The 23,954-nt window shown below is 34.6% G+C and overlaps 1 protein-coding gene across 2 annotated transcripts in view; it reads left to right on the forward strand.

Moving 5' to 3' along the window:
- Tpst (Tyrosylprotein sulfotransferase) overlaps positions 1–15,851 on the forward strand; it is a 95,736-nt gene extending 79,885 nt beyond the window's left edge. For both annotated transcript variants that reach the window (XM_074173260.1, XM_074173259.1), the window contains 3 exons: positions 9,120–9,431; positions 12,655–13,206; positions 15,123–15,851. In XM_074173260.1, coding sequence (XP_074029361.1) covers positions 9,166–9,431; positions 12,655–13,206; positions 15,123–15,447 — 1,143 coding nt within the window. In that variant the 5' untranslated portion in view covers positions 9,120–9,165 and the 3' untranslated portion in view covers positions 15,448–15,851. The remainder of the gene's footprint in view (positions 1–9,119; positions 9,432–12,654; positions 13,207–15,122) is intronic.
- The last annotated feature ends 8,103 nt before the right edge of the window (positions 15,852–23,954 follow it).

Raw genomic sequence — 23,954 nt, forward strand, 5'->3', positions numbered from 1 at the left:
CCACTTGATCTGATACGAAAATGATATTATCTCACGTAGTAAATAATCCCACTATTATCTGTAAATAAATTAGCACGCACAATCTGAACTTGAAAATAACAATGTACAGAGTGAAAGAAAACAATAACTGAAAACATAGAAATTGGGTTCCCACAATAGCAGTTATTTACCTATTGGAATAATGGAGACATTCGCATTTTTGTACGAGTAGGAACGACTTCACATACAGCATTGAAATATCATCATCAATTACGAAAGCAGAAGATGAGTAGCCTGTATTGAAATGAAAATATAAATACATTAATATTATGAATACATGTACCACTAATTATTGTGGATAATTCAACTGAATAGTACCACTTGGGTTCCAAATTTTAGTATCAAATCAACTTTACAAAATTGATAAATTGTTTCCTACCCTTGTTAACTGATATATAAAAAAATATAGCATATTCATCCATTAGGCCTGTAGATAAATAGAATTGCTACTCTATATTATATAAACACCTATCGGACTATTCACAAAAAGCTGTAATCAAACAGAGATTTAAAAATACAACCGTAATACTATAAATTTTGTGAAATCAATGTAGATAAAACTATTGTTGCTGAGACTTCGAGATATAATTTTCGTCCTCGCAGTCAACGCATATACCACTGATGATGTCTGGCCGTAGTAACAGACGAAACATTTCGTACAGTCACAGTTTTGTTATCTCTAATCGAGACTCCGGTCATGGAAGTCTATGTTCTTATATCGATAAAACTTATTTATGAAAATATTTACAAAAAATGAAAATTGTTCATTTTACGTTTTGGACATCACAAATAAAATTTGAAATTAAGAAATTTGCTTGACTATCAAAACTATGTTTTACTAAAAAAGATTTTAGAATGTTTCTGAAATTCATATTATTATTTAGATTAGATCATAATACGAGTATTTTTTATCCGCATATTTTGGGGAGAGTTGTGCTATCTCCAATCATGAGATTAGTTGATAAACTTTAGTTTTTTGCCTAGCATCATGTGAATAAATGTTATCTTTTTTTTTCTAAAATTAAACTACAAGGTATTGTAACATGTCTATACAGAGACAAATGATGTAAACAAATATTTGTTCAATTGAATATATTTACCCAATCCATTTACCCATTTACAGCCCAATGTTTTTATGAATCTACTTTAAACTGTAATACGTCAGTGAAGAGCCTTATGAATCTGTGCACTTTTCTCAACGTACCACAAGTCGATTAATTTCGTCAGCGTTAATACTACGTTATCAGGATTCGATGGAGTCGACGAAGGCCGTTTTTACCTGATCCTGATTGGCGGAAGTTCTAACGGTGAGAAAGTTGTCGAAATGCTTGGGAAGATTGTAGTCGGTGGGCGAAAGGTCTTGGGAGTATAGTGGCATACTCGTTTAATAAGTTTAATTTACGGACGGTGATTCGTGGAACTTGCGGACTGGCGTTATTGTGAATCAGGATCGGACCTCTTCTGTTGACCACTGTCGGCTGCTTCTGACTCAATTTTCGGTACATTTTATCAATTTTCTCACAATATGACTATTGTGATGGTTTGGCTCGATTGCAGATAGTTAAAGTGAATGACACCAGCCGCTGACCACCATACAGTAACTATGGTCTTTTTTTTTGGGATTTCGCCTTTGGGAAGTGCCTGGGTGGCTCATATATGTCCAATCACTGTCCTGAACGTCTCCTGTTGTCGTAGAGACGTAGAGGATCCACTTCTCGTCACACGTGACGATCCGATCCGAAGAAAGATTGTTTTGGTTGCGCAAAAGCAAAGGAGAACAGACTTCGAAACTTGACAATTTCTATCGATCATTCAAATCGTAGAGCACCAGTCCCTCCGCCATCCCACGTGATGGGTCAGCTTGGTCCTCAAATCTTCGTCCTGGATTACTGTAGGTCGACCCCTTTGAGGCTCATCTCTGGAAAGAAATTTCGCAAACCAACGTCGAACAGTGCGACCATTAACACTGGAAGTGAAGAGAGGAAAGGAACCATTTTGTATGTGGTCTTTGAAAGAAACACGAAAGTGGTTAAGTAAATGGCTTTATTACCTTAGAGTGAGGATCAGCATTTTCGAAAGTTAACTATTGATTACAGTACCTTCTATTGTCTTATTATTAAATGTTTTTTAAATGTTTGAAAGTAAACTACTGAGTATTAATTTGGCCAAAACATTTTACATTACCTTTACATCTTATGCTAGCCATTTACCAAGTTTCAAATCACTACATATAAAATGTAATAATGTGAATCTCACTATTTCTTCAGTAAATAAAATAATGTATATTGGTATATATATAGATGCCCATTTGAAATGGGATGCACATATTAACTATTTGGTGAAAAAATTACGTAGTGTTACATATAGATTGAAATACATGACACCCTACCTAGATATAACTCAAATGATCATGCTATACTATACTTTGTTTGAAACTCATCTCTTCTATGGGATAGTTGCCTGGGGAGCAGCAAGTAATTCTCAAATAAAAAACCTATAACAAATTCAAAAATTAACTTTGAAGATAACCACAAATAAAAAAAGAACTTACCGCACAGAAGCGCTATATAAGGAAGCATTGACTTTAGACATAAGGCAACTTTACTTCTTCAAAACTGTTATAAGGCAACACAAAAATAAACATGAACTTAGAAAAATTGAACACCATTATGCAACTCGCCACAAAATGAATTCAACCTATGTACCAAAATCAGAGAATAATACTTTACAAAAGTATTATGCTTACTTAGCTCCTCGGCTGTATAATCTTATTCCAGCACATATCAAAACTATCGTTGGCATTAATATGTTCAAATATAAGCTTAAAGCTTGGATCTCAGGTTTGCCTAGAGCACAGATACACCAATATGTTGATGTGAAAAATACATATTACTACAATGTATAATTGTCTGTAGAAGATGTATGTGATTAGAGTTGTGAAATCTGTAGGTCAACTTCTCCATGGTTTGTTTATTTTTTTCATTAAAAAAAAAAAGGGTATTTGTTTGATTGATGTGTGAGTGATGTTCGATGTAATGTACCTATTGCGATTGTTTCATTATATAACCTAAATGTTTTCATTTATATTAACTATGTGTAATTTTAATGTGAAATCAGTATACAATTTTTCTAGTGCTTTTTTTGTTCATGCTAAATGTTTTTATTTATATTTACTATATATGATTTTAATATTATATCTGTAAACAATTTTTCTAGTGCATTTTTTGTTCATACTGAAAAAAAAACTTTATTTCTATATTTCATTCATTATAATCTATTGTATATTAAAATGATATAGCCCACGCACAAAAAAATATAAGAATATATACTCGCCTGATCCATCCCATTATTTCATGATTTGAGTGCGATGAACTTCTGAGAACTTTTTTTTTGATAATTGAAAATCATGTGGCGCCTATTATGAAAGTTTGATTTTTCCACTGGTTAGAGGTTAACGGCAATTGTCGGAATAATTAATAATCGATCTACCAGTTAACGAGTTTTTTTTAATTATGTTCATCGTTTATGATTTGAAAAAAAATATTTAAGGAGAATTTTGAGCGCTACAACATATGATATTAAAACGAACAAAACTGTCAAAACAACATAATATTTGTTATGTATAAGTAATAAATATGTATAAGGAATAAGTAAAACATGAAATAATTTGAAATATTTTTGGTGTTTGAAAGACATTATTCTTTTATTACTGACTAACTTGGACTCTTCGAAGGTTTATATTGCTCAGTTACTTTTCGGGTTGATCTTTTCAGTTCGCCCTTCATTACACTTGAGCAAATTTTATGTTGGTCTATATTTATTTAATGTGTGGAAGGTTAGGAACTCCAAAAACATTAAAGAATATTGAATTATTTTTGGAAGGACAACGCCATAAAAAGATCCCGAAAGCATGTTCGTTAATTGGTTGGCCTCTTCTGCTAATAATTTTAGTCCTGTTCAATCTTCCCTAATTTAAATTGATACATAATGATAATGGAGTCAAACCCGAAACCGGTGGCATAAATAAAATCTATCAGGTAATTAGACAGAAGTGTTTTTATTCATTTCATTAAAGTGACACTTAGGACTCTTTCACCCCTACCTACCGTCCATTCGCATACGAGCTGCTGCCTTCGACATAAACATCGACAACAGAAACGTCAACGATCAAGAATGGGATGGATAAAATAGCGAAATCTACGTTGAACACTTGCAGACTTCCACCCAACTTTTTACGACTTCATTTCGGCCCTTATAAATATCGAGACTTTTATCCTTAGGGATAAAGAGCAGACACCACTAATTAACAGTTCCACAACGTAATCTGTCATAATAACTATTGTGAATCGTCAACTAGGGACAGCCGTATTCACTCCTCATGTGTAAGCCCCCACTCACCCTTTTGAATTTTGAGGAGAAGACCTGGCTCCCCGGCTCGAGGTACATGGAGGTTCATGTGCCAGTCACTTGCTTTACAAAATTCTATAATTGTATCACTTTTGGTATTTTTTTACTAAAACTTTGAAACATTTAGCGTTACTAAAATTCATCCACATATATCCTAGTCTCAAGCAATTGCTATAACACTAGGAAATTTTCTTTGTTTCTTACTCGTTTTCTACAAAGTCAACCTACAGACCACCTCGCAGCCACTTGATATAAAATACGTATTCTAGATTCAAACAACTGTCATTTATGAAAAATAGTAGCCAGGATAATTATCCACTACCTTAAGGAGCACCAGATTAAACTATAAATTCTACAGATTATAAATCTTACAATATCATCTTTATTCCCTGAAAAGCGTAATTTATGTATTTGGGTTAGATGACAACATAAACGACATGCTGGAAAATCATGTTTATACTAAGGAACATCTATTTCAAAAATTGAGAGCGGTAAAGGGAGTGAGCTGGAATTTATGTTTCAATTCAAATTAGGGAAGATTGAACAGGGCTATAATTAATAGCGGAAGAGACCAACCAATTAACGAACATGCTTTCGGGATATTTTATGGTGTTATCTTTTCAAAACTAATTAATAATGGGGTCAAACCCAAAACCGGTCGTATAAATAAAGACTACCAGTGGTAATTAGACAAAAGTGTTTTTATTCATTTCATTAAAGTGATAATGAACTACCATAAAATAAAAAATTCATCAATCACACATATCAGTCCTAAGTGTAATTGTATAGAATAAATAACTCATTATAGGTTGATCAAACATGCACTTATTTTGATTGGATCGTTGTACAATATATTCTTATTCGTCTTGCATTGTTGTCAGTCCTTATGACATACATTGTTCAATATTTATAAGAAAAAATCGAACGGACGGCATACCAATTGATATGAATGAATCCGTGTACGAAATCAATTATTTTACGCTTTCGCGAGTATTCCACTATGGGGCTGTTTCTGTGATTAGTCAACAGTTCGATTGAAACTGGGGTTCTATCAACCAGACACACGAATAATTAATCGTTATTGCAATGTTTGAGCGTACCTAATCGGTGAAGTGAATCGGATCGATTGGTTATTTCCTGGCTACAAGCAGCATCTTTTAACACGTGTGTATGATAACGAATGGAGTCAAACTCATTCATGCCTATACAAAAAAAAAATAAATAGAATAAGAAAAACACCAATGAAAATAATGTATCCTACTGAGTGATTTGAAAATAACTTTATTAGGTTGTTTCAAAAGTTTTGTCTGTTTCAGTGTCATGTTTTTCGTAGCTCCATATCTCAATTAATATGTATTCTACTGTATCGTGTATATACTGATCGATAGAGAATTTTGTACATTTTGTACTCTATACATTGATGCTATAATTTTTTTTCCCAAATTTCAACTTTTTGGCTCTTATCAGCTTGATATTATATGATTTTTCTCTATAGATTCAAACTAAACCAAAACGCTGCCGAAACAAACAAAAAAATTATCAGGCATTTGGCAATGATTAATGTTAATGAACGCACTGTTCGACGTTCATCTGCAAAACTTCGTTCCGGAGATTTTCATCTCTAAGATGAGCCCCGAAGTGGTCGACTTACAGTAATCCAGGACGAGGATTTGAGGACCCTGGTGGAGACTGTCCCATCACGAACAGTTCGAGGTCTGTTCTTTTTTGCTTTTGCGCAACCAAAACGATCATTTTTTGGATATGATCGTCGCGTGTGATGAAAAGTGGATCCTCTACGTTGAGATGCTCAGGACAGTGGTATATACTGATCGATACGATACAGTCTATACATTGATGCTGTTTGCCTCTTTTCAGCTTATTACTATATGATGGTGAGCGATTTTTGGCCAATTTTTCTTTACGAATTGAAATTGAACCAAAGCGCTGCGAAGCAGCCCGAAAAATCAACCAGGTATTTGGTAATGATAGTGAAAAATGAGAAATAAAACTTTCTATGATTTTCACCACTTTTATTTGTAACTAACGTCACTGCAGTTTCGTCCTATATAGAGATTTTCAAACTCATACAATTTATTGACAATGATAGTGTTAGTGAACGCAGTGTTCAGCGTTGGTTTACAAAATTTCGTTCCATAAATTTTAGCCTCGAAGATGAGCCCTGAAGTGGTACAACTACAATTATCCAGGACGAGAATTTGAGAACCCTGCTGATGACTGACCCATCACAAATGGTGCGTGGTATGTCGGAAGAACTGGGTGTCAGCTTCTATGTGGTTTTTGATGGTTTAAAACGTATTGGAAAGGTTAGAAAACTCGAAAAGTGGGTGTCCCACGCTTTGAAAGATCGGCACAAGTTGACACGTTTCGAGGTCTGTTTTTCTTTGCTTTTGGGCAACAAAAATATCCTTTTTTAGATGGGATCGTCACTTCTGATGAAAAGTTTCTCTACGCCAACTGGAGACGTTTAGGACAGCGGTTGGGCCACTCAGGTACCTCCCAAATTCGAAAAAACATGGTTGCTCTATGGTGGTCAGCGGCTGGTGTGATTAACAATAACTTTCTGTATTCCGACCAAATCATCACAGCAGAGTCCTATTGTGAAGAAATCGACCAATTGTACCAAAAATTGCGTCAGCAGCAGCCGACACAGCAGAAGACGTCCGTTCGTGTTTCACGACAACGCCCGTCCGCACGTTTCACAAATCATTGTCTAAAAATTAAACGAATTAGGCGCCCACAATACTCCCTAGATCAACCGACTATCATATTTCCAAGCACTTCGATAACTTGCTCACCGGTAGAACCTTCGCCAATAAGGACAGGCCAAATCCCTAGCACCCAATTTATATGCTGACGGAATTACTCGACTACGTTGGAAAAGTGCACTGATTCAGTTGGCATTTATTTCGAAAAAATTGAATTAGTATTCACTGAGATATTACAGTTCAAAACATACTCATGAAAACGAACAAAACTGTTGAAATAACCTTATACCATCCATAAGTCTCCTTTTGTACAGTATGCGTTACATACTGATTTATCAGATTTAAATACTGAGACATTTATGCTAGACCCAAAGCTTATCAACTTTTATAAGCCTGAGGGTGGGAAATGGTCAGTTCCAAATAAATCAGCCCTTTTCATTCTCGATGATTCAATGTTCCCCAGAGCATAAGGCAACACCACTGTCTCATCAATACCTTAGGTGTGCCGGAGGTGGTAATAGACCAGTTCGAGGGCCGCGTTATATCAATGGATATAGGCTGAGGCCGCATGAGCAGGAAATGCCAACAGGAAGTACATAAGGGTCTTAGGTGCTGCGCGGTTGGCCCTGCACCTGGTATCAGGAACCTGATACCAGGTATATATATATATATATATATATATATATATATATATATATATATATATATATATATATATATATATATATATATATATATATATTATATATATATATATATATATATATATATATATATATATATATATATATATATATATATATATATATATATATATCTTCCTAATATATTATCTGCACTGCACATGTACTCCTACTGCTGTATTTATGTATGTGACTTAGTAAATGATTAAGAAAACTAATCTATGTACACTAATCAACTGGCTGGAGTATCCCACTTAATTGGGTTATTTTCTTAATTTCAAATTATACAGGGTGTAACATAAGTTCGTTGAAATATTGAGGTGACGTATTCAGGAGACAATTTTAAGAAAAAAAGTCTATATAAACTTATGTCCGGAAATGCTTCGTTTCGGAGATACAGAGTGTTGAAACTGAATATTATTTTCGTTTTTCAAAAAACAATTTTGCAAAAAATTAGTTATTTGCACAAAATTTGGTACCCGGGGTTTTTTGACGTGGGTAATCATAATTTCGTATTAATTTTTATGCAACATCTAGAGGACGATGCGCACGCTGTCAGTATTTATTTCAAATTGCCCTAACTTATTGACTGTAAACTTTTGGTTTATTTCATGAAAAACCCTTATTTCCACACCTTTTCCAAGTAAAAAGGTACACTTCCTCAACAATGCTTGAGGTGATCTTTTTGGAGATATTTACAATTTTCTATATCGATGCATATTACTTAGTTCCTAGGGCGCTAAGTGAAGGTGTTTTCGAGATACAAATAACTAAAATTGCAAAAAAACATTACAAAAGCCAACCATGTTTTGAAAAATTTCAACAATTTGTATCTCGAAAACGAATGATGTTTCGATAAACATTTCATAGGAAAAAGTTGTTTATTTTAACGAGATCCACCACATACTTTTGTAATGTTATCAGCAACTTCACGTACTTGTGTTATACTCTGTATAGTGTCAGATCCATCACATTTCAATTACACCTCAGAATTGATTTCGAGTTGTTATACATTGAAAAAAGACGACAACAAAAGATTAGAATACTGTTATTGATCTCAAGGTAATTTTTTGAATGACATGGAGTTTTTGAAACAGATTATGTCTACTGATTAAGTTTACAATTGATTGCGGAGGTACTCAAATATATAGATACATTATGTATTTAAATATAAGATTTTTTCATCAAATATCAGCCAATTCTGTCACATATATTAACAAAAAATCAGTATCACAATTATAAATACAATCTTTTACATTTTCAGTGCCCGCAAACCATGGATCCAACGATGAGGTGAAGAAAACTTCGTGATGCAACTGAAGCGACCTTTCCGGGGAGGTCTCAAAAAGGCCTTTGGGGTGATATGTGCCCTCTTGGTCGTGTACCTGTTGGTACACTCGGTTGGACTGATAAGTTCAGATTTTCCCACTATGGTTACTGACCAGAAGTATGTCGTTGGAGACGATAAGAAAATTTACGAATATAACAGGCAGATGCCGCTAATTTTCATCGGCGGTGTTCCGAGATCTGGAACTACTCTGATGAGGGCCATGTTGGATGCGCATCCCGATATCAGGTTAGTTTTTTCAGAGAGTAAAATACTGTAGCTTTCCCTGTGGGGTGTGCAAAGCATAGTTTGAAAACTAAAATGATACACACAGGGCCGGTCCTAAATGAAGCAAAACATTTTGGCGCCCATCCTAAATTTTTCTGAATATCACATGGTCTCATAACAGAAAACCATGAATAATGTAAAACATAACAGAAAAGAACAAAGATAAACATTGCACTTTGAACTTTTTTGCCAGCTTGCCATTTCAGAGAACCAAGTTTGGCTTTGTACTAAAATACAGAGCTCATAGTAAAAAGGTTTGTCAAATTATTTCGAATAAAAATCGACCCAAAACAAAATTTTTAAAATGCGCAGATAAGAAATTTTTTGACAAAAACAAGAAATATGGGCTGCGCTGGTTAAAGTTATTGGAAAAATGAGAAAATAGAAAAAAGTAGATGCTGAAATGTCATTTATCTCCAATCATAAAGTAGAACATATACAAGCAAGGAAGTGAGAAAATGGTATATTCCATATTAAAAAAAAATAATTATTGATGAAAAATTAACATCAACAATTAACATATGATATACAATACTTTCTCCATCAACGCTGGTGTTCTCTAAGGATCTAATTTGTCTCCAACCCTCTTTTTATTGTATATCAACGACTTGTTGGAAAAAACCAAGAATCCATTATATTACTTTGCTGACGACAGCACATTTGTCTCGTCATTTTATTTGGATTCCAGGACATTGGCTGCAGATGCACATCTTCACCGGCAGCAGGAGTTGCATATCTTAATGAGGATCTAGAAGTGATTTCGAATCGGGCTGAAAGTAACCAGGTTCAATTCTTGTTACAAAAACCCAGGTAACGGTTTTCTCCAAAAAGATAAATGTCCCCGAACTTCGAAAAGTTTGTTGGGGGTTAAAATGGACACCAATATGTCTTGGCACAATCATGTCGCTGGAATTCCAAAGGCTGCTCCTCAAAAGCTTGGAACACTGTTCCGAACCAGAAAACTGAACATACCTTAGCAACCTCAGATCAGACCTTCTTTGAAGTATTGTTCTCACACTTCCTCACTTCCACTTTAGGCGGCATATCTGGCAACACTGACAGTAAACTAAAATTGTATCTTCTTCATTTGTGATTTTGTGTTCAAATAACAACATAAAGTATAAAAATTAACGAAAATGAATAATTTCACATTTATAAACGTCAGACACTTTTAAACTTTTTCTTACTATTACTTAATTTTTGATTTTACAATTGCGTAAAAAAGTGTCCATCTTAAACCTATGGGTAAATTCAGGGTAACAAAGTAAGCAATACTCAGAAAGCATTAGTGCACTTTGATTCTCAGTTTTTCTCGCCATTTTATGCGAGGAGGTGAGCTAACATAAAACAAAGTATAAATGAATTAAATAAATAATAAATTTGATCTGAAACACGTTTCGCTACACGGTAGCTTCATCAGTTACTGGTACATCAAACTATTCTACAATTTCTTTTATATAACAGTATGTAATGACAAAACTCATTAGATAAATTATTAAATCTGGTAAGACAGGTAGATTTTTTGGAAAAACAATTCGGTACAATACAGTATTACAGGTAAAATATATTTATCTTTTCAGATATACAAAAAATATGGCACAATGCGCCCACGCTTTTTTCACAATAATACTAGTATTTTTCGTTCGTTATTGTTTGAAAAATAATAAAACAACGATAAAAATAAAAACAACAATAAAAATTAATTGGCGCTCCGGGGCGACTTCATTGATTCCAGTGGCGTATTTGCTTTTTCAGCTACAGGAAAACCCGGAAAACCCTGCAGTACCACATTGTCATATATTGGTTTGCTCATTAACCTTCACATATAAAAACAGTGTCCTTTTTTGTACCTTTCTGTCGACCTGCGATAAGCAGAACGCATTGTAAGTTGATAATTAGAGTGTGACATTAAACAGTTCAAATTAACGTAGCGGTGTTATAATTTCCACACCTTGGTTTTACCTGAAAACTTTCAGGATATAACACACATCATCTGAAGATCTTGATCTGCCAATGTCCTCTCTCTCATAAAACAAAATGTATGGTGTCTCCAGAGGCCCCATTAGATTCAATACATCCCCAGGACACTTCGTGACACGACTATCGTCAAACTTAAACCAGTCCGTTTCGTCTTTGGCCAATGCGTAATAATGACCAGATTCTACGCCAGAACCACAGTGAACAATAACTGCATGAATATTATAACAGTGGTCTGCTAGATTGAAATGTTCATCTATTTCGAACCTTCGAAAGAGTTTCTTGCTTCCGTCAGAGGTTGAGTCTTGTTTGAAGATCATCAGTGTTAATATTAGATTGACTGGTGCCCCAGCTATACTTATTTCCTCATAACAGTCAGTTAGTTTGACGCATGTTTGGCAGTATAGTCGATCATCACCTGTTAATTCCATTTTCAGATGATTTAACAATAACCTTTGCACGGACTGGTTATTAGTCATATTAGGAAACGCTAGATGAAGTTCCACAAATTCACATAAGTTTTCGCTACCTCTAACTACAAAGTAAACAAGTGAGGATTTTTCCAGCAAAAGTTTTAAGCTTATTAAAAAAAAATTAACTTTTCAGTTCGATGTTCTTTAAAAGCGTGTATTTTAGTTTTTTAAACTATATTTATTTTTAATTTTTTAGTTTCGTATGCTATAAAAGCGTGTTTTTAGCCTTTTAAAACTATATTTATTTTGTCTAAACTTTGAGATCAATCAGCCTTATATTGTTTAGAAAAATGACCATTGATATTTTCCGATTCCGGAGAGGGAGCCTGAAAATCAGCTACCAAGCCCAAGGCAGCAGGCGCACAAAGGAGGGTTAACAGGCGCGCGTGTTAATAAAAAAATACTTTTTTCAAATGAAAAAATACATGTAAAGTGAGTTCTAATTATATCAAGGAGGTTACGCACAGCGCCATCTGCCTGCGAGTAGATCAAGCAATAATTTCGGTAATTCTGTCAAATACAGATCCCGAGCTTGAGAGTTACAAACATACATATAGGCTTATATAAAGCGTGTAATAATAAAAATAGATAATGATTATTTAAAAATTACTTAACACAAATGTAATAAGGTTTAAGGGCTGATAACAAAAGTTATTAATGCACTCCTGATTTTATTCAATAATATCATTATAGCAGAAATTTGAATGATTAACTACTATCGATTTTTTTTTCAGATGTGGTCAGGAAACCCGTGTGATTCCCCGTCTTCTTCAGATGCGATTCCACTGGCTCAAATCCGAGAAAGAATCCATGCGATTGAATCAGGCTGGTATCACAAAGTCAGTTCTCGATTCTGCCATAGCAGCATTCACGTTGGAAATCATAGCGAAGCATGGCGAGCCAGCTCCCAGACTCTGCAACAAAGACCCATTGACAATAAAAATGGGCACCTACGTCATCGATCTCTTCCCCAACGCCAAGTTCATTTTCATGGTTCGCGACGGTCGTGCCACAGCCCATTCTATCATATCTCGAAAAGTTACAATCACCGGTTTTGATTTGACCGATTACAGGCAGTGCCTGAAGAAATGGAACAGTGCTGTGGAAGCGATGAACAGCCAATGCAGGGAACTGGGGCCTGATAGATGTTTGCGGGTACCCTACGAGCAACTGGTGTTGCATCCCAAGAAATGGATGGAAAAAGTACTTGAGTTTCTGGATATCCCTTGGAGCGATTCCGTGCTTCATCATGAAGACTTCATCAATAACGGAATCGAGCTCAGCAAGTAAGTTTGAGTTTTTTCTTGTTGAAATAGAAAGTGAAATAATCTGATGAATATTTGAGCGATTCCACTTTTAAAAAATTATTATTGAATTGAACCGGATCTCAAAAACAATTTTCAAATCCACTAGATAGACGAATTTGAAAACTATACAAGATTGATTTCTAATAATTAGCGTTAAAAAAAAGGGTAAGACTCGTTGATTGTTATTTTGAAGAGAAACTATTTCGAGTGCATTTTCAAGTATGTTGCTTCCACTTCTTCCGTGAAATGCGAACCAACACATGAATCACAAATGGGATTAGCGATCACGTGATAACTCGTTTGTAAAACTATTGATTCCTCTTTTCAACGCTACCTATTTTGTAAAATTTGGTGAAGCAGATATAGAGAAACAATAGTTATAAATAAGGTTTGCTAATTGTGCATTGTGTAGTTAGCACTGTGATTATGAAGAACTACTTAATTGTGTATGCTTGTAAAATAAGAATAAACGTACTTTTTACTACCTCCTATTGAAAGTAGATTGAATGAATTTCTAATTTTACATTTATTAATATTCTTGACATTAATACTGATAAACATTTTGAAACATAGTGATCGTTACAATGGAATTGAGCTGCCTTTTCAACAAAATTGGGCACCTGCATTTTATCACTGGTAGATAGATCTGTCGAAGAGAGGAGTGGCTTACGAGATAACCCGATTTGGGTTCTTTGGATTTTTTTTGGGGTTGGAAAAAAGACTTGCAGATGATTTGCGTCAACGTTTTGTTTCTGAATATCAAAACATTACACCAAAAATGATTCAGATTGGCTGATATCACTTTGAACAAAGCCCCTATTACAGAAAACTAGGTTAAAAGTAAATAAGCTTTTTATAACGACATTTATTTTTATTTCTATTCTATTTGGAAGGTCAAAACTCTGAGCTGAACATAAAAAAGAGTGACAATTTTCTCCGACATTACAATAATTTTGCTTAGTAATAAATATAATAAATTAATTTCTTTATGTTGACTTATTATTAACTTATAATATTGTGTTATCCACTGCCTAATAAAAATTATTATGAAAATTCATACTAAAATTTATTTTATTGTTAATTAAAAAAAAAACAAAGAATATTGTTACATGTAAATGAAATGAGTATAGGATTTCTTATTAAATAAAAACAAAAAATTTGAACCACATCATATTGTCTCAATAAGAATAGATGTGTTTAAAAGTAATATTTAAATTAATAGTTTTAATGTGAGTCTTTGAGTAAGAGTTTCCTAACTTGATATTATTCTGATTTCCTCAAATCTTTATATCACCAGAGACTTCATTGTATGTATTGAGATCATTAAATGAAACTGAATTTTGATTAAATCAAAACTACATGTTAGGCTTGAAAATGGCCCTATCTCCATATTTTTCGAAGATCCGTCCAATTCGGTCTGTCACACCACTTCTGTAGGGTATATATATTGTTACGTTTTTCCCCGTGGGTTCACAAATAATTGACTACACCAAACAATAATCAAACTAAACTTTATTTCACTTTTAATACAACATAACACTTTAACTTCAACGACTATTCAAATGTCTATGGCCTTATTAGATCGTTCCGCGTACCGCACTGTCACTTCCATTTGACTGTTTTGATAGGCGAGTGGATCGTGTTTATATTTGGCCATAAAAAATTCTTTGGAATTCCATCGAATCCAGTGGAATATTCGCCGGGATTCCATCGAAGCCGGTACAAAGACTAGAATAATCGAGGCTGCGCGCGGCCTTAACCAAACTCACAGTTTGGTTAAGGCCGGTATATATATATATATATATATATATATATATATATATATATATATATATATAATAATTTAATTTTTTAGAGATAAAGCAGGGGATAATGATACTTATTTATTGTTATAGAGTGGAGCGTTCTAGTGACCAAGTAATAAAGCCAGTCAACTTGGAGGCTCTATCAAAATGGGTTGGCAATATACCAGAAGACGTCATAAAAGATATGGCCCATATTGCTCCGATGTTATCAGTTCTGGGTTATGATCCTTATGCTAATCCTCCAAATTATGGACAACCAGACGCAGAAGTTGCCCATAAAACAAAGGAAATTCAAAGGAACAAAAACGTTTGGGAAAGAAAAGCCAAAGAAATGTTTGACGTCGGTTGGGATAATGCTGATGGAGATACTGCTCTAGACAAAGAACCGAGTGATAATCCCAACAACATTACGTGATAAAACTTTCATCCCACAGGGTGTCTGGGATCGATTTTTGTGTGTGGACCATTTTAATGATACTAATTTTAGATCTGATTTTGAAATGCTAGACTGGTGTGATCGTAACAGTTGATTATTTCAGTTTTTACTTAAGAGACATGACTTATTTGATACTTGTTGAAAAATTTATGAAGATCTAATAGTTGTAGTGTTTTCTATTTTGATGCAGATTCGTTTATTCAAAATTCTGGTGAGAAACTGCAGGCCAGTATATTTTATAATTTGAAATAGTTATCAACATTACTTTGGAATTGTTGTGGTAGTTATGTGAGTCCCTCTTGAAAAAATCATCATGATTGATGGATACCTAGAAGATGACATATGTATAAATTTTGAACTTATAAACTTGAGTTGTTTGTCAAGCATTTTCAATTATATTTCAGGGCATGAAGAAGTGTAGAATAGAAAACAAAACAAAAATTAAATTGTTTTGTTCCAACCAAAGACAAGTATAACAAATGTTTGTTCCACATAATTTTTGCTTGAAAGAAAAGACTGCTGAGTCTACGCTAAATAGTTGCTACTCCAAAATATTTACATTTTTCCTTTAAGGAAAGCACAACAAATTAATTATAAATTTGTCACATTTTAAATTTGTCTTCAACAAACTAGCTGATAAAAAAACGAATCCTTTTTAAAGAAAAGTTACTTCAAGAACCAAATTCGTTGTTCCTGTCTTCAAAATGAACTGTAACTCTGTTAAAAAAAAACGTTTTTTACGCAAAATGTCCGTGATAATTGAAATCTGTATATTTATTTTCGGATTGCTGAATATTGTAATACCCAAAATATCAAGCAAAAAAAAAGTGACAGAAACGTTTAAAAAAATTTCAAAACTCCCAAACGTTACCTAATATATTTCAGTTCTTTCAATTTTTCCGAACATCTTTTGGAGCAAATGTTTTTACTGGAAAATGTCTAGGAGAAAAGCCATTCTCTATGAAAATAAGTTTTTATATTTTACTTCGGAAGCACAGAAAAGCCACATTTTTATTATTTGTTTCTTGGACGTTTTGACTTCAATCTAAAATTTAGACTCACGAAAGTTCAAGTTTAAAACCGAAATTCCGAGATTGAAGTCGTAATTTCGAAATTAAAGTCGACATTTCTGAGAAACAAATAGTAAAAATATGTGTTCCTTCGGCGCTTCCGTATTTTCACTGCAAAAATTCGAGTTTTACTCCAACTATCACGAACTCAAATATGGAAATGGTAAGTATCGATACTGCAATATCAACAAATGGAAACTTTTTTATATTTCAATATATTGACAGTAGGTAGTGATAATAATCATTACCTTTTTTTTCAACGCAGTAAGTGGGATGTTAGAAATGTTGAACATTTAATTGTTTTCTCTTGTATGATAAAATGAAATTAATTCTGTGATTTGATCAAACAAATATATGACTATCGGTGAATTGGTGCAGTGGTAGTGACCTCATCTCACAATCGAAAGGTTGTGAGTCCGATCCCAACCTCGACTAGATATTTTTCTCGAGAGAATTTATCTAGTTGAAGTTAGGATGATTGTGCAATCTTACATGCCTGAAAGACTGGGAATAGCCATGATGCTTCCTTGGTAGCTCGCGGAGTTATTAATAGTACCCACCCAAAACATGAGGCTAATGATCAAGCACCCTAGAAAAAAATATATGACCAAACTAAACTCAATTTACAAAAACCATTAATTGAGTCAGGCAAAGTTCATCTTTGAATGACTAAAATATTTTTTAGTTCTAGCTGATCAAAGCGAAGTAGTATCCTTATTGGCTTAAGCTACCGTAACCCTTTTGTCCCAAAAAATATTTTGAACATGACGAAGATGTCATTTGTTGGATTGACATAAATCTCAAACCATAAATATCAATGATAAACGAGGTTCCTAGGGGCGGTTTTTCACAAAAACAAGCTTCGATATCGACTACCGATTGAGAAATCGATTTCTGTGTTTCTCGTCAGCTTTCACTGCTAAACAACTAAATAAAACCAAAGCTCCATAACACAGCATTTATGATCCAAACCAAACATTGCTGTTTTGTCCCGCCATAGGTCCCATCAGAGGTGTTGGGCTGAACCACTTATGCATTACTGAACTCAACTGTTCTTGAAGAAGAAGCCTGAGTCTATTGAAAACACTTTTACCACACCCGGACAAAAATACTCTCTTGACGTGCGTTTTACTAAGTTAGCATCATCAGGGGATGACTTTTGGTGTGGGAAAAGTGTTTTCAATAGATTCAGTTTAAGCTAGAGGTTCCAAATTCTACTTATCGAATTGCCTATGAAAAAGGACGATGGGTACATCTATGAGCTTGACAAAATACAAACCACGAATGTCAATGATATACTAGGCTTTTAAAGGCAGCCTGTTGCAAAAACAAGCTTCAATATTGACCGCCAGTTGAGAAATAGATTTGTTTTTTATCAGCTACCTTTGCTAGGCAATAAAAGCAGACCCCAAAAAAAGCATTTCTGTTCCATTACTAAATAGCACTGTTTCGACCCGTCATATGTCTCGTCAGTGACCCAGGGTTCTAGGGTTCTGGTTTCAATTACTTGCTTCACATTGAAAACTGGAAAGAAAACTATACTACAAAAAGTAATACATTTTTTGTTCATAATGGATGAACTCAAAATTACTTAAATGATTTTAAAACAGAAACTTACATTAGTAACTTTCTGTTTTAAAATCATTTATTATAAAATAAATAAATAAAATATTTTATTTGAAAAAAATTAAGATGCCTATGAAAATTGCAACAATGTAATCCAAGATACCAAAAATTCGCCCATAAATCATTTTTGACAGGCATGCCACGTGGGTCGAATTGTTTCTCGATATCATAGATGGTGCTTCGTAAGGCAAGATGCTATTGCCCTTTGTCACATACCTATTTTCCTATTACAATACAAACTGTGTTCGGCAAGTGACCGGTTTTATTTTGTGAATTAATTTTGCTGAAAATTTATTTCAATGACTAGTTGAGTATGAAACATGCAACCACTTGTAAATTCGTTCCAGCTTTCATTTGATTGAAAACCCACTTTTTTACCCAATATAATACAAAATCTTCCTGTATGGAATTTCTGTTCTTTTCTAGATCATATCTCTTTTTTTGAGCAAAATTTGAAAAAAATTTCTCCACAGCACTTTTAATCTATGGTAATTGAAAATACAATTCCATAAAAATATTAAAATAGTTGTGAATTTCCATTTACAAAATTTAATGGTTTTGTGATCTTTTATTTTAATGGAAAAAATGAATTTGAATGAACCATGGCCGGTTATACGCATCATCCCGTAATTCTGCACAAAATTAGAACTATTGATTGCATTCTATTACTTGTGATCAATTGATAACTATATTAGAACAGTGCAGTATTGAGGTAGTAATGAAGTAAAAGTAAACACAGACCCTTGGTTTGCACAGCATGCTGATCTCCCACTAGCCATCTCTCATTTTGTGTACTGTAGACATTTTGTTTCACAATTAGTGCAAGAATGTATATTTGAAACATTATAGTAACACAACTGCCAAATATTTTTCAACTCTTCGCCGATTTGAAATATTCACAGAACATATGCCCCCATGTTTTCAGCTAGTTTTTTTTTAATTTATAGGTGTATTTAAAGAGTCCTGCAGTACTGAGAACGTCTTCCATACTTCATGTCCTCTAGAAAAAAAATGGAGATTTTTTTCATGGATGTCAGTCTTCTAATTATTTTTAAGAATTCTCTGGCCAGACATCTTGCTCACAGGACTCTATAATTTTCAAAATGTATAAATTTTTCTCGAGAAAGACTTCAGGAATGTTACTTGAATGTGTTCAAAAGTAAAATTTTAATTTAATAAATAAAAGACGGTTATTGTGAAATCGTTTTCTTTATTTACTGGATCCAGAAGAAAATTAATGATAAAGAAGACACAGAATCTAGAATAGGAATACTTGTTGGAAATTACTATTTAAAACTATATTGAAATGTGGAACAATATTTGAAATGAATTTTTAATCAATTCCCATTTTTAAATTCTGTTATTTCTCTTTATTTTATGATTTTCTCTCCTATTAATAACTAGTTTGACCATTTCACTTATCATCTGAAGAAGAAGAAAAATTCTGAGAGCTTTCTTTTCTCTCAACTTCTTCATTTCAGTGTTTAGAACAGATATGGACTTTTCTAATGAAAGAAAACCTTGAGCATAAATAGCTGCCAATCCGGTCTAACTTTTTCTATACTAGCTCCAAATTAGATTATGTAAAAATTGCTATCCCTTCCACAGTTTGTAATTTATTATATTTATTTTTTGTGGTTTTGTTAGCCAGATTATGTGTGTATTATTTTCTGTTTTACAATCTACTGTGCTTCAAAAATTATATGTTATGATTGATTTACATCCACAGATAATTGAATCTACAGCTTTCTCAAAGTATGAAAAAGCTTCAGAAACTTATTGAATAACGAAACACGTGTTGCTGTTTTGTAAACTGTTTAGTGAAAATCACACAATAAAGTATTATTTGAATACCAAATTAATAATAATAATAGGCAAGAACATTCAATTGAAAAACCCATAGAAAGTAGTATGCTAGAGATCCTGAAGATGAATGCGTCATATCATTCAATTGTTCAATATTTTAATAGCATAGAGGAAATTATGATTAACAATTTAGAATAGAGTTTTATTTCTGGAGGCGTTCTTTTAAATCAATCAATTATTCAAGGAGCCCTAGTTAAAAACAGAAAAAATAGCAATTTTATTTTAGTACTGTTGAAAAATATCTTTCTCAATGTGAAGGTTGGTGCTGATTTTTTGCAACAAATTCTATACTTATAATGTCGAAAGTCACTCACTCAACACTCACTCAAATTGTAATGGGATGTGACGCCAGTTCACACCATACAGCGTGGGGTAGCACGAATATAAACCGTAGAGGTGAGTTACTCTTTGAATAAACTAGGGGAAAGACTGTCCTTAATTAATGAGAGCTCGGAACCAACTTTTGTCACTAGTAATAGGCAAGACTTATTAGACTTGACCATCAGCTCACATTCTCTGAGCAACAAGATACACCATTGGTCTGTATCTACTGAACCTTCTTGTTCAGACCATAGATATATTCTTTTCAATATTGTAACAGGTCTAAGACCAATAGTGGAATATCGTGACTCAAAATCTACTGATTGGAGTGGGTATAAAAACTCCCTCCAATCTTACTTTGTGGACGGATTCATTACTATTCAAAGTTGTAATGATATGAATATAGTAGCGACGCAATTTCGCGAAGCAGTGATCTCATCCTATCATGAGAACTGTCCACTAAGGGTTGAAAGAGTTAACCACAACTCTTCTGTTTAAAAAAAAAATCTGTTTAAAATATGTTTTTCCGTTAACCAGCTGTCGTACCCCTACGAACGACAACCCTCAGAAGTCGAAACTTGTACGAGCTAAGGATTAACGAGGTCTTACCTTTTGACGTGTGATCCCTAACACGGGTTGGACGGTAGCAAGTGAAGATCGATCGTTCAGACTAGGGCTTGAACCACCGACCAACACGGCAGTCAATTCGAGTGAGTGAACAAAGCACCCAAAGCGCTTGGCTACCGACCGACCGATCTTGGTGAAATAAAAGAAAAGAAGTTCGACGTTTATTCATTCAAGCTAAAGAGTCAGGTAACTGGGAGCTTTATAAAACTACTTAAACGTTCTACAACAAGGAAATCAGAAAGGTAAAATGGGAGTCTTGGAGGAAGTTCTGTGAGAGTATCTCTGATTTACCTCGCAGCACAAGAATTTACAAGATTATCTCTAGAGAGCCGACTGCTGAAATTGGGTCGCTTAAACAACCCGATGGAACATTTACGACCTCTAGTAAAGAAACGTTAGAGCTTTTGATAGAAAACCACTTTCTTGGAAATCTGACTCTTGATAACAACAGAATTCCTATTTTTGAGGGCGCTAAACGCCCAAAAAAGAACGATTAGGACGTCGCAAAGAAGGTTATCACAAATATCCCGGAGAGATTGGTATATTTCCAGATCTTCTTCAAAACGCATCCCCCTGAATAACCACCAGTATGCTTATCAAACCGTCAAATCGACAGATTTATCATTTAACAACCTCGTTGAGAAAATCTCCCAATTCCTTGACAACAAGGAGATTGCAGTTGCTGTATTTCTTGATATTGAAGAAGCATTTGACAATGCATTACCTAAATCTATAGGATTGTCTCTGGCTTGGAAGGGTATAGAATCGACCATAACTGGCTGGATCTATGCCATGCTAGTAAACAGAACTGCAACTACGACTCTTCAAGGCGAGGCCATCAGCTTCAGGGTCATCAGAGGCTGCCCTCAAGGTGGGGTACTATCTCCCCTTCTGTGGTCGCTCCTGACCATACTGCTTGATGCCCTTGACAGAAGAAAAGTTGATCTGCAAGCTTATGCAGATGACATTGTCATCCTGGCAAGGTCCAAGTCGGGAAGGGTAGCTTGTAATATCCTCCAAAGCACATTGGACGTTGTTCACAGTTGGTGCCTGAGGGAGCAGATGTATGTCAACCCCAGCAAAACTCTGTTAATCCCCTTCACTAAGAGGAGAAAATTGGACGATCTAACGTCAATTTCCCTCAATGGTGAGGTCATTCCATTTGGAAGGGAGGTGAAATATCTTGGCATTGTCCTTGATAAAAGACTCACCTGGAACGCTCACTTGGAAAAAGTTTTACACAAAGCCAGACTGTCTCTATGGACATGTCGAAGGATTTGTGGTAAAACTTGAGGCTTAAGTCTCAAACAAATCCATTGGATTTATGTGATGATTGTCAGACCAATGATCACTTATGATGCAATTGCTTGGTGGCCGAAGGCTTTACAGAAAACGGCCCGAGCGAAGCTCTCTGGCTTACAAAGACAGGCTTGTCCGGCTATCACTGGTGCCATCAGTACCACATCGTGGTACTGAGAGAGGCTAGATGGACTGCATACAGACTTGTGCATATTGCCAATTGCACAAATCAATCAAATGCAGAGTGCAACAGACTGTTGGTTGACACTGGAAGTCACAGAATTCTGGAAATGACCTCTGTCATTATGCCTCCAACTGTCAACTACGAACTGCCTTATAAAGTACTATTCCCAAGTAGAGAGGACTGGATCCTCCGGGAGAAGGAAATATTAAGAGCAGATAGTTGTTGATTCACAGATGGATCAGAAACATCTTCCGGTTCTGGTGCAGGTGTTTTTAGTCGCAGACCTAGGAACTTATGCGACTGTATTTCAAGCGGAAATTTACGCTAATGAATTGTGTGCGGAAAGATTGGGTAAATCCAACCTCACACACACGTCAATAAAAATATTCTCGGACAGTCAAGCGGCATTGGAAGCTCTTGGCTCCTACCGAGCAACGTTTAAATTGGTAGCAAATGGTAGCAGACTTCTGGCAGAATCTTCCAGGATTGGCTCACTACAAGGCGTTTATCCACTCTTCAAAGCTTGATACCAAACAGTTGTTGGACTGCAGTAGGGATGAACTACGATGTCTAACAGGCCTTCTTGGGTTCCATTTTTAATGTTTATTAATTATAATTCCAAGGATTTTATTTGCTGAGAGTATATGGTAAAGTTATCATCCAATGTAATTTGATTGAAAGGCGGAAGACTCTTTTGTTGCTGCAAAAAGGTAGGTAAAGGTTTTTTTTAGGTTTATCGAAAGCAGTCTATGATTCAGTCATTTTATAATGCGAGGAAGGTTATTTTCATTTTTTTCAGTTTCTGCCAGGTTTCATCTTCGTATATAATGACAGTATCATCTGCGAAGCTTATCATTTCGCAATCTCCTTTTGTGAAGAAGATATTGTTCATTCCTTGAGGTACACCACACGTAAAAGATTTTTCTTCCCTGATGTGGTCTCATATTTTAAGCCGCTCTGTTCTGCCAGTCAGGTATGACCTCATTAGACTATGCGCTGTACCACATACACCTACATCTTCCAAGACTTTTACGAGGACTGAGTTCGACAGTGTCGAAGGCTTTTGCCAAGTCTATGAAAACTCCTATTGTTGGTTGTGCAGTAAATTTTTGTTGTTAATGCCCTAATAGCTTCTTGTGTCGATTTTCCTTCTCTAAAACCAAATCGTGATGCTGAGAGAATGTTATGTTTTTCAATAAATGAATTTAATCTCATCTTTATTATTTTCTCAATTGTTTTGCTTAAGTTAGATATCAGCGCAATAGGGCAATAATTAGACATTTCGGTTTTATTGTCATTTTTGTATATTGGTATGACTGTAGATATCTTAAGTACAGAAGGAAAAATGCCAGTATCAAATGACTTATTGATGATATGAACAAGAGGAGGAGTGATGTAGTCTGCAATAATTTTCAATTTTTCTGCTTTGAAATCATCGGATCCTGCTGATTTTTTGTTCTTCAGTTACGAAATCATATATTTGAGTTCTGTAT

This window comes from Leptinotarsa decemlineata, unplaced genomic scaffold (assembly GCF_025532065.1).
Source record: "Leptinotarsa decemlineata unplaced genomic scaffold, Ldec_3_MD MMD2_tig00000218_RagTag_RagTag, whole genome shotgun sequence".
Lineage (NCBI taxonomy): Eukaryota > Metazoa > Arthropoda > Insecta > Coleoptera > Chrysomelidae > Leptinotarsa > Leptinotarsa decemlineata.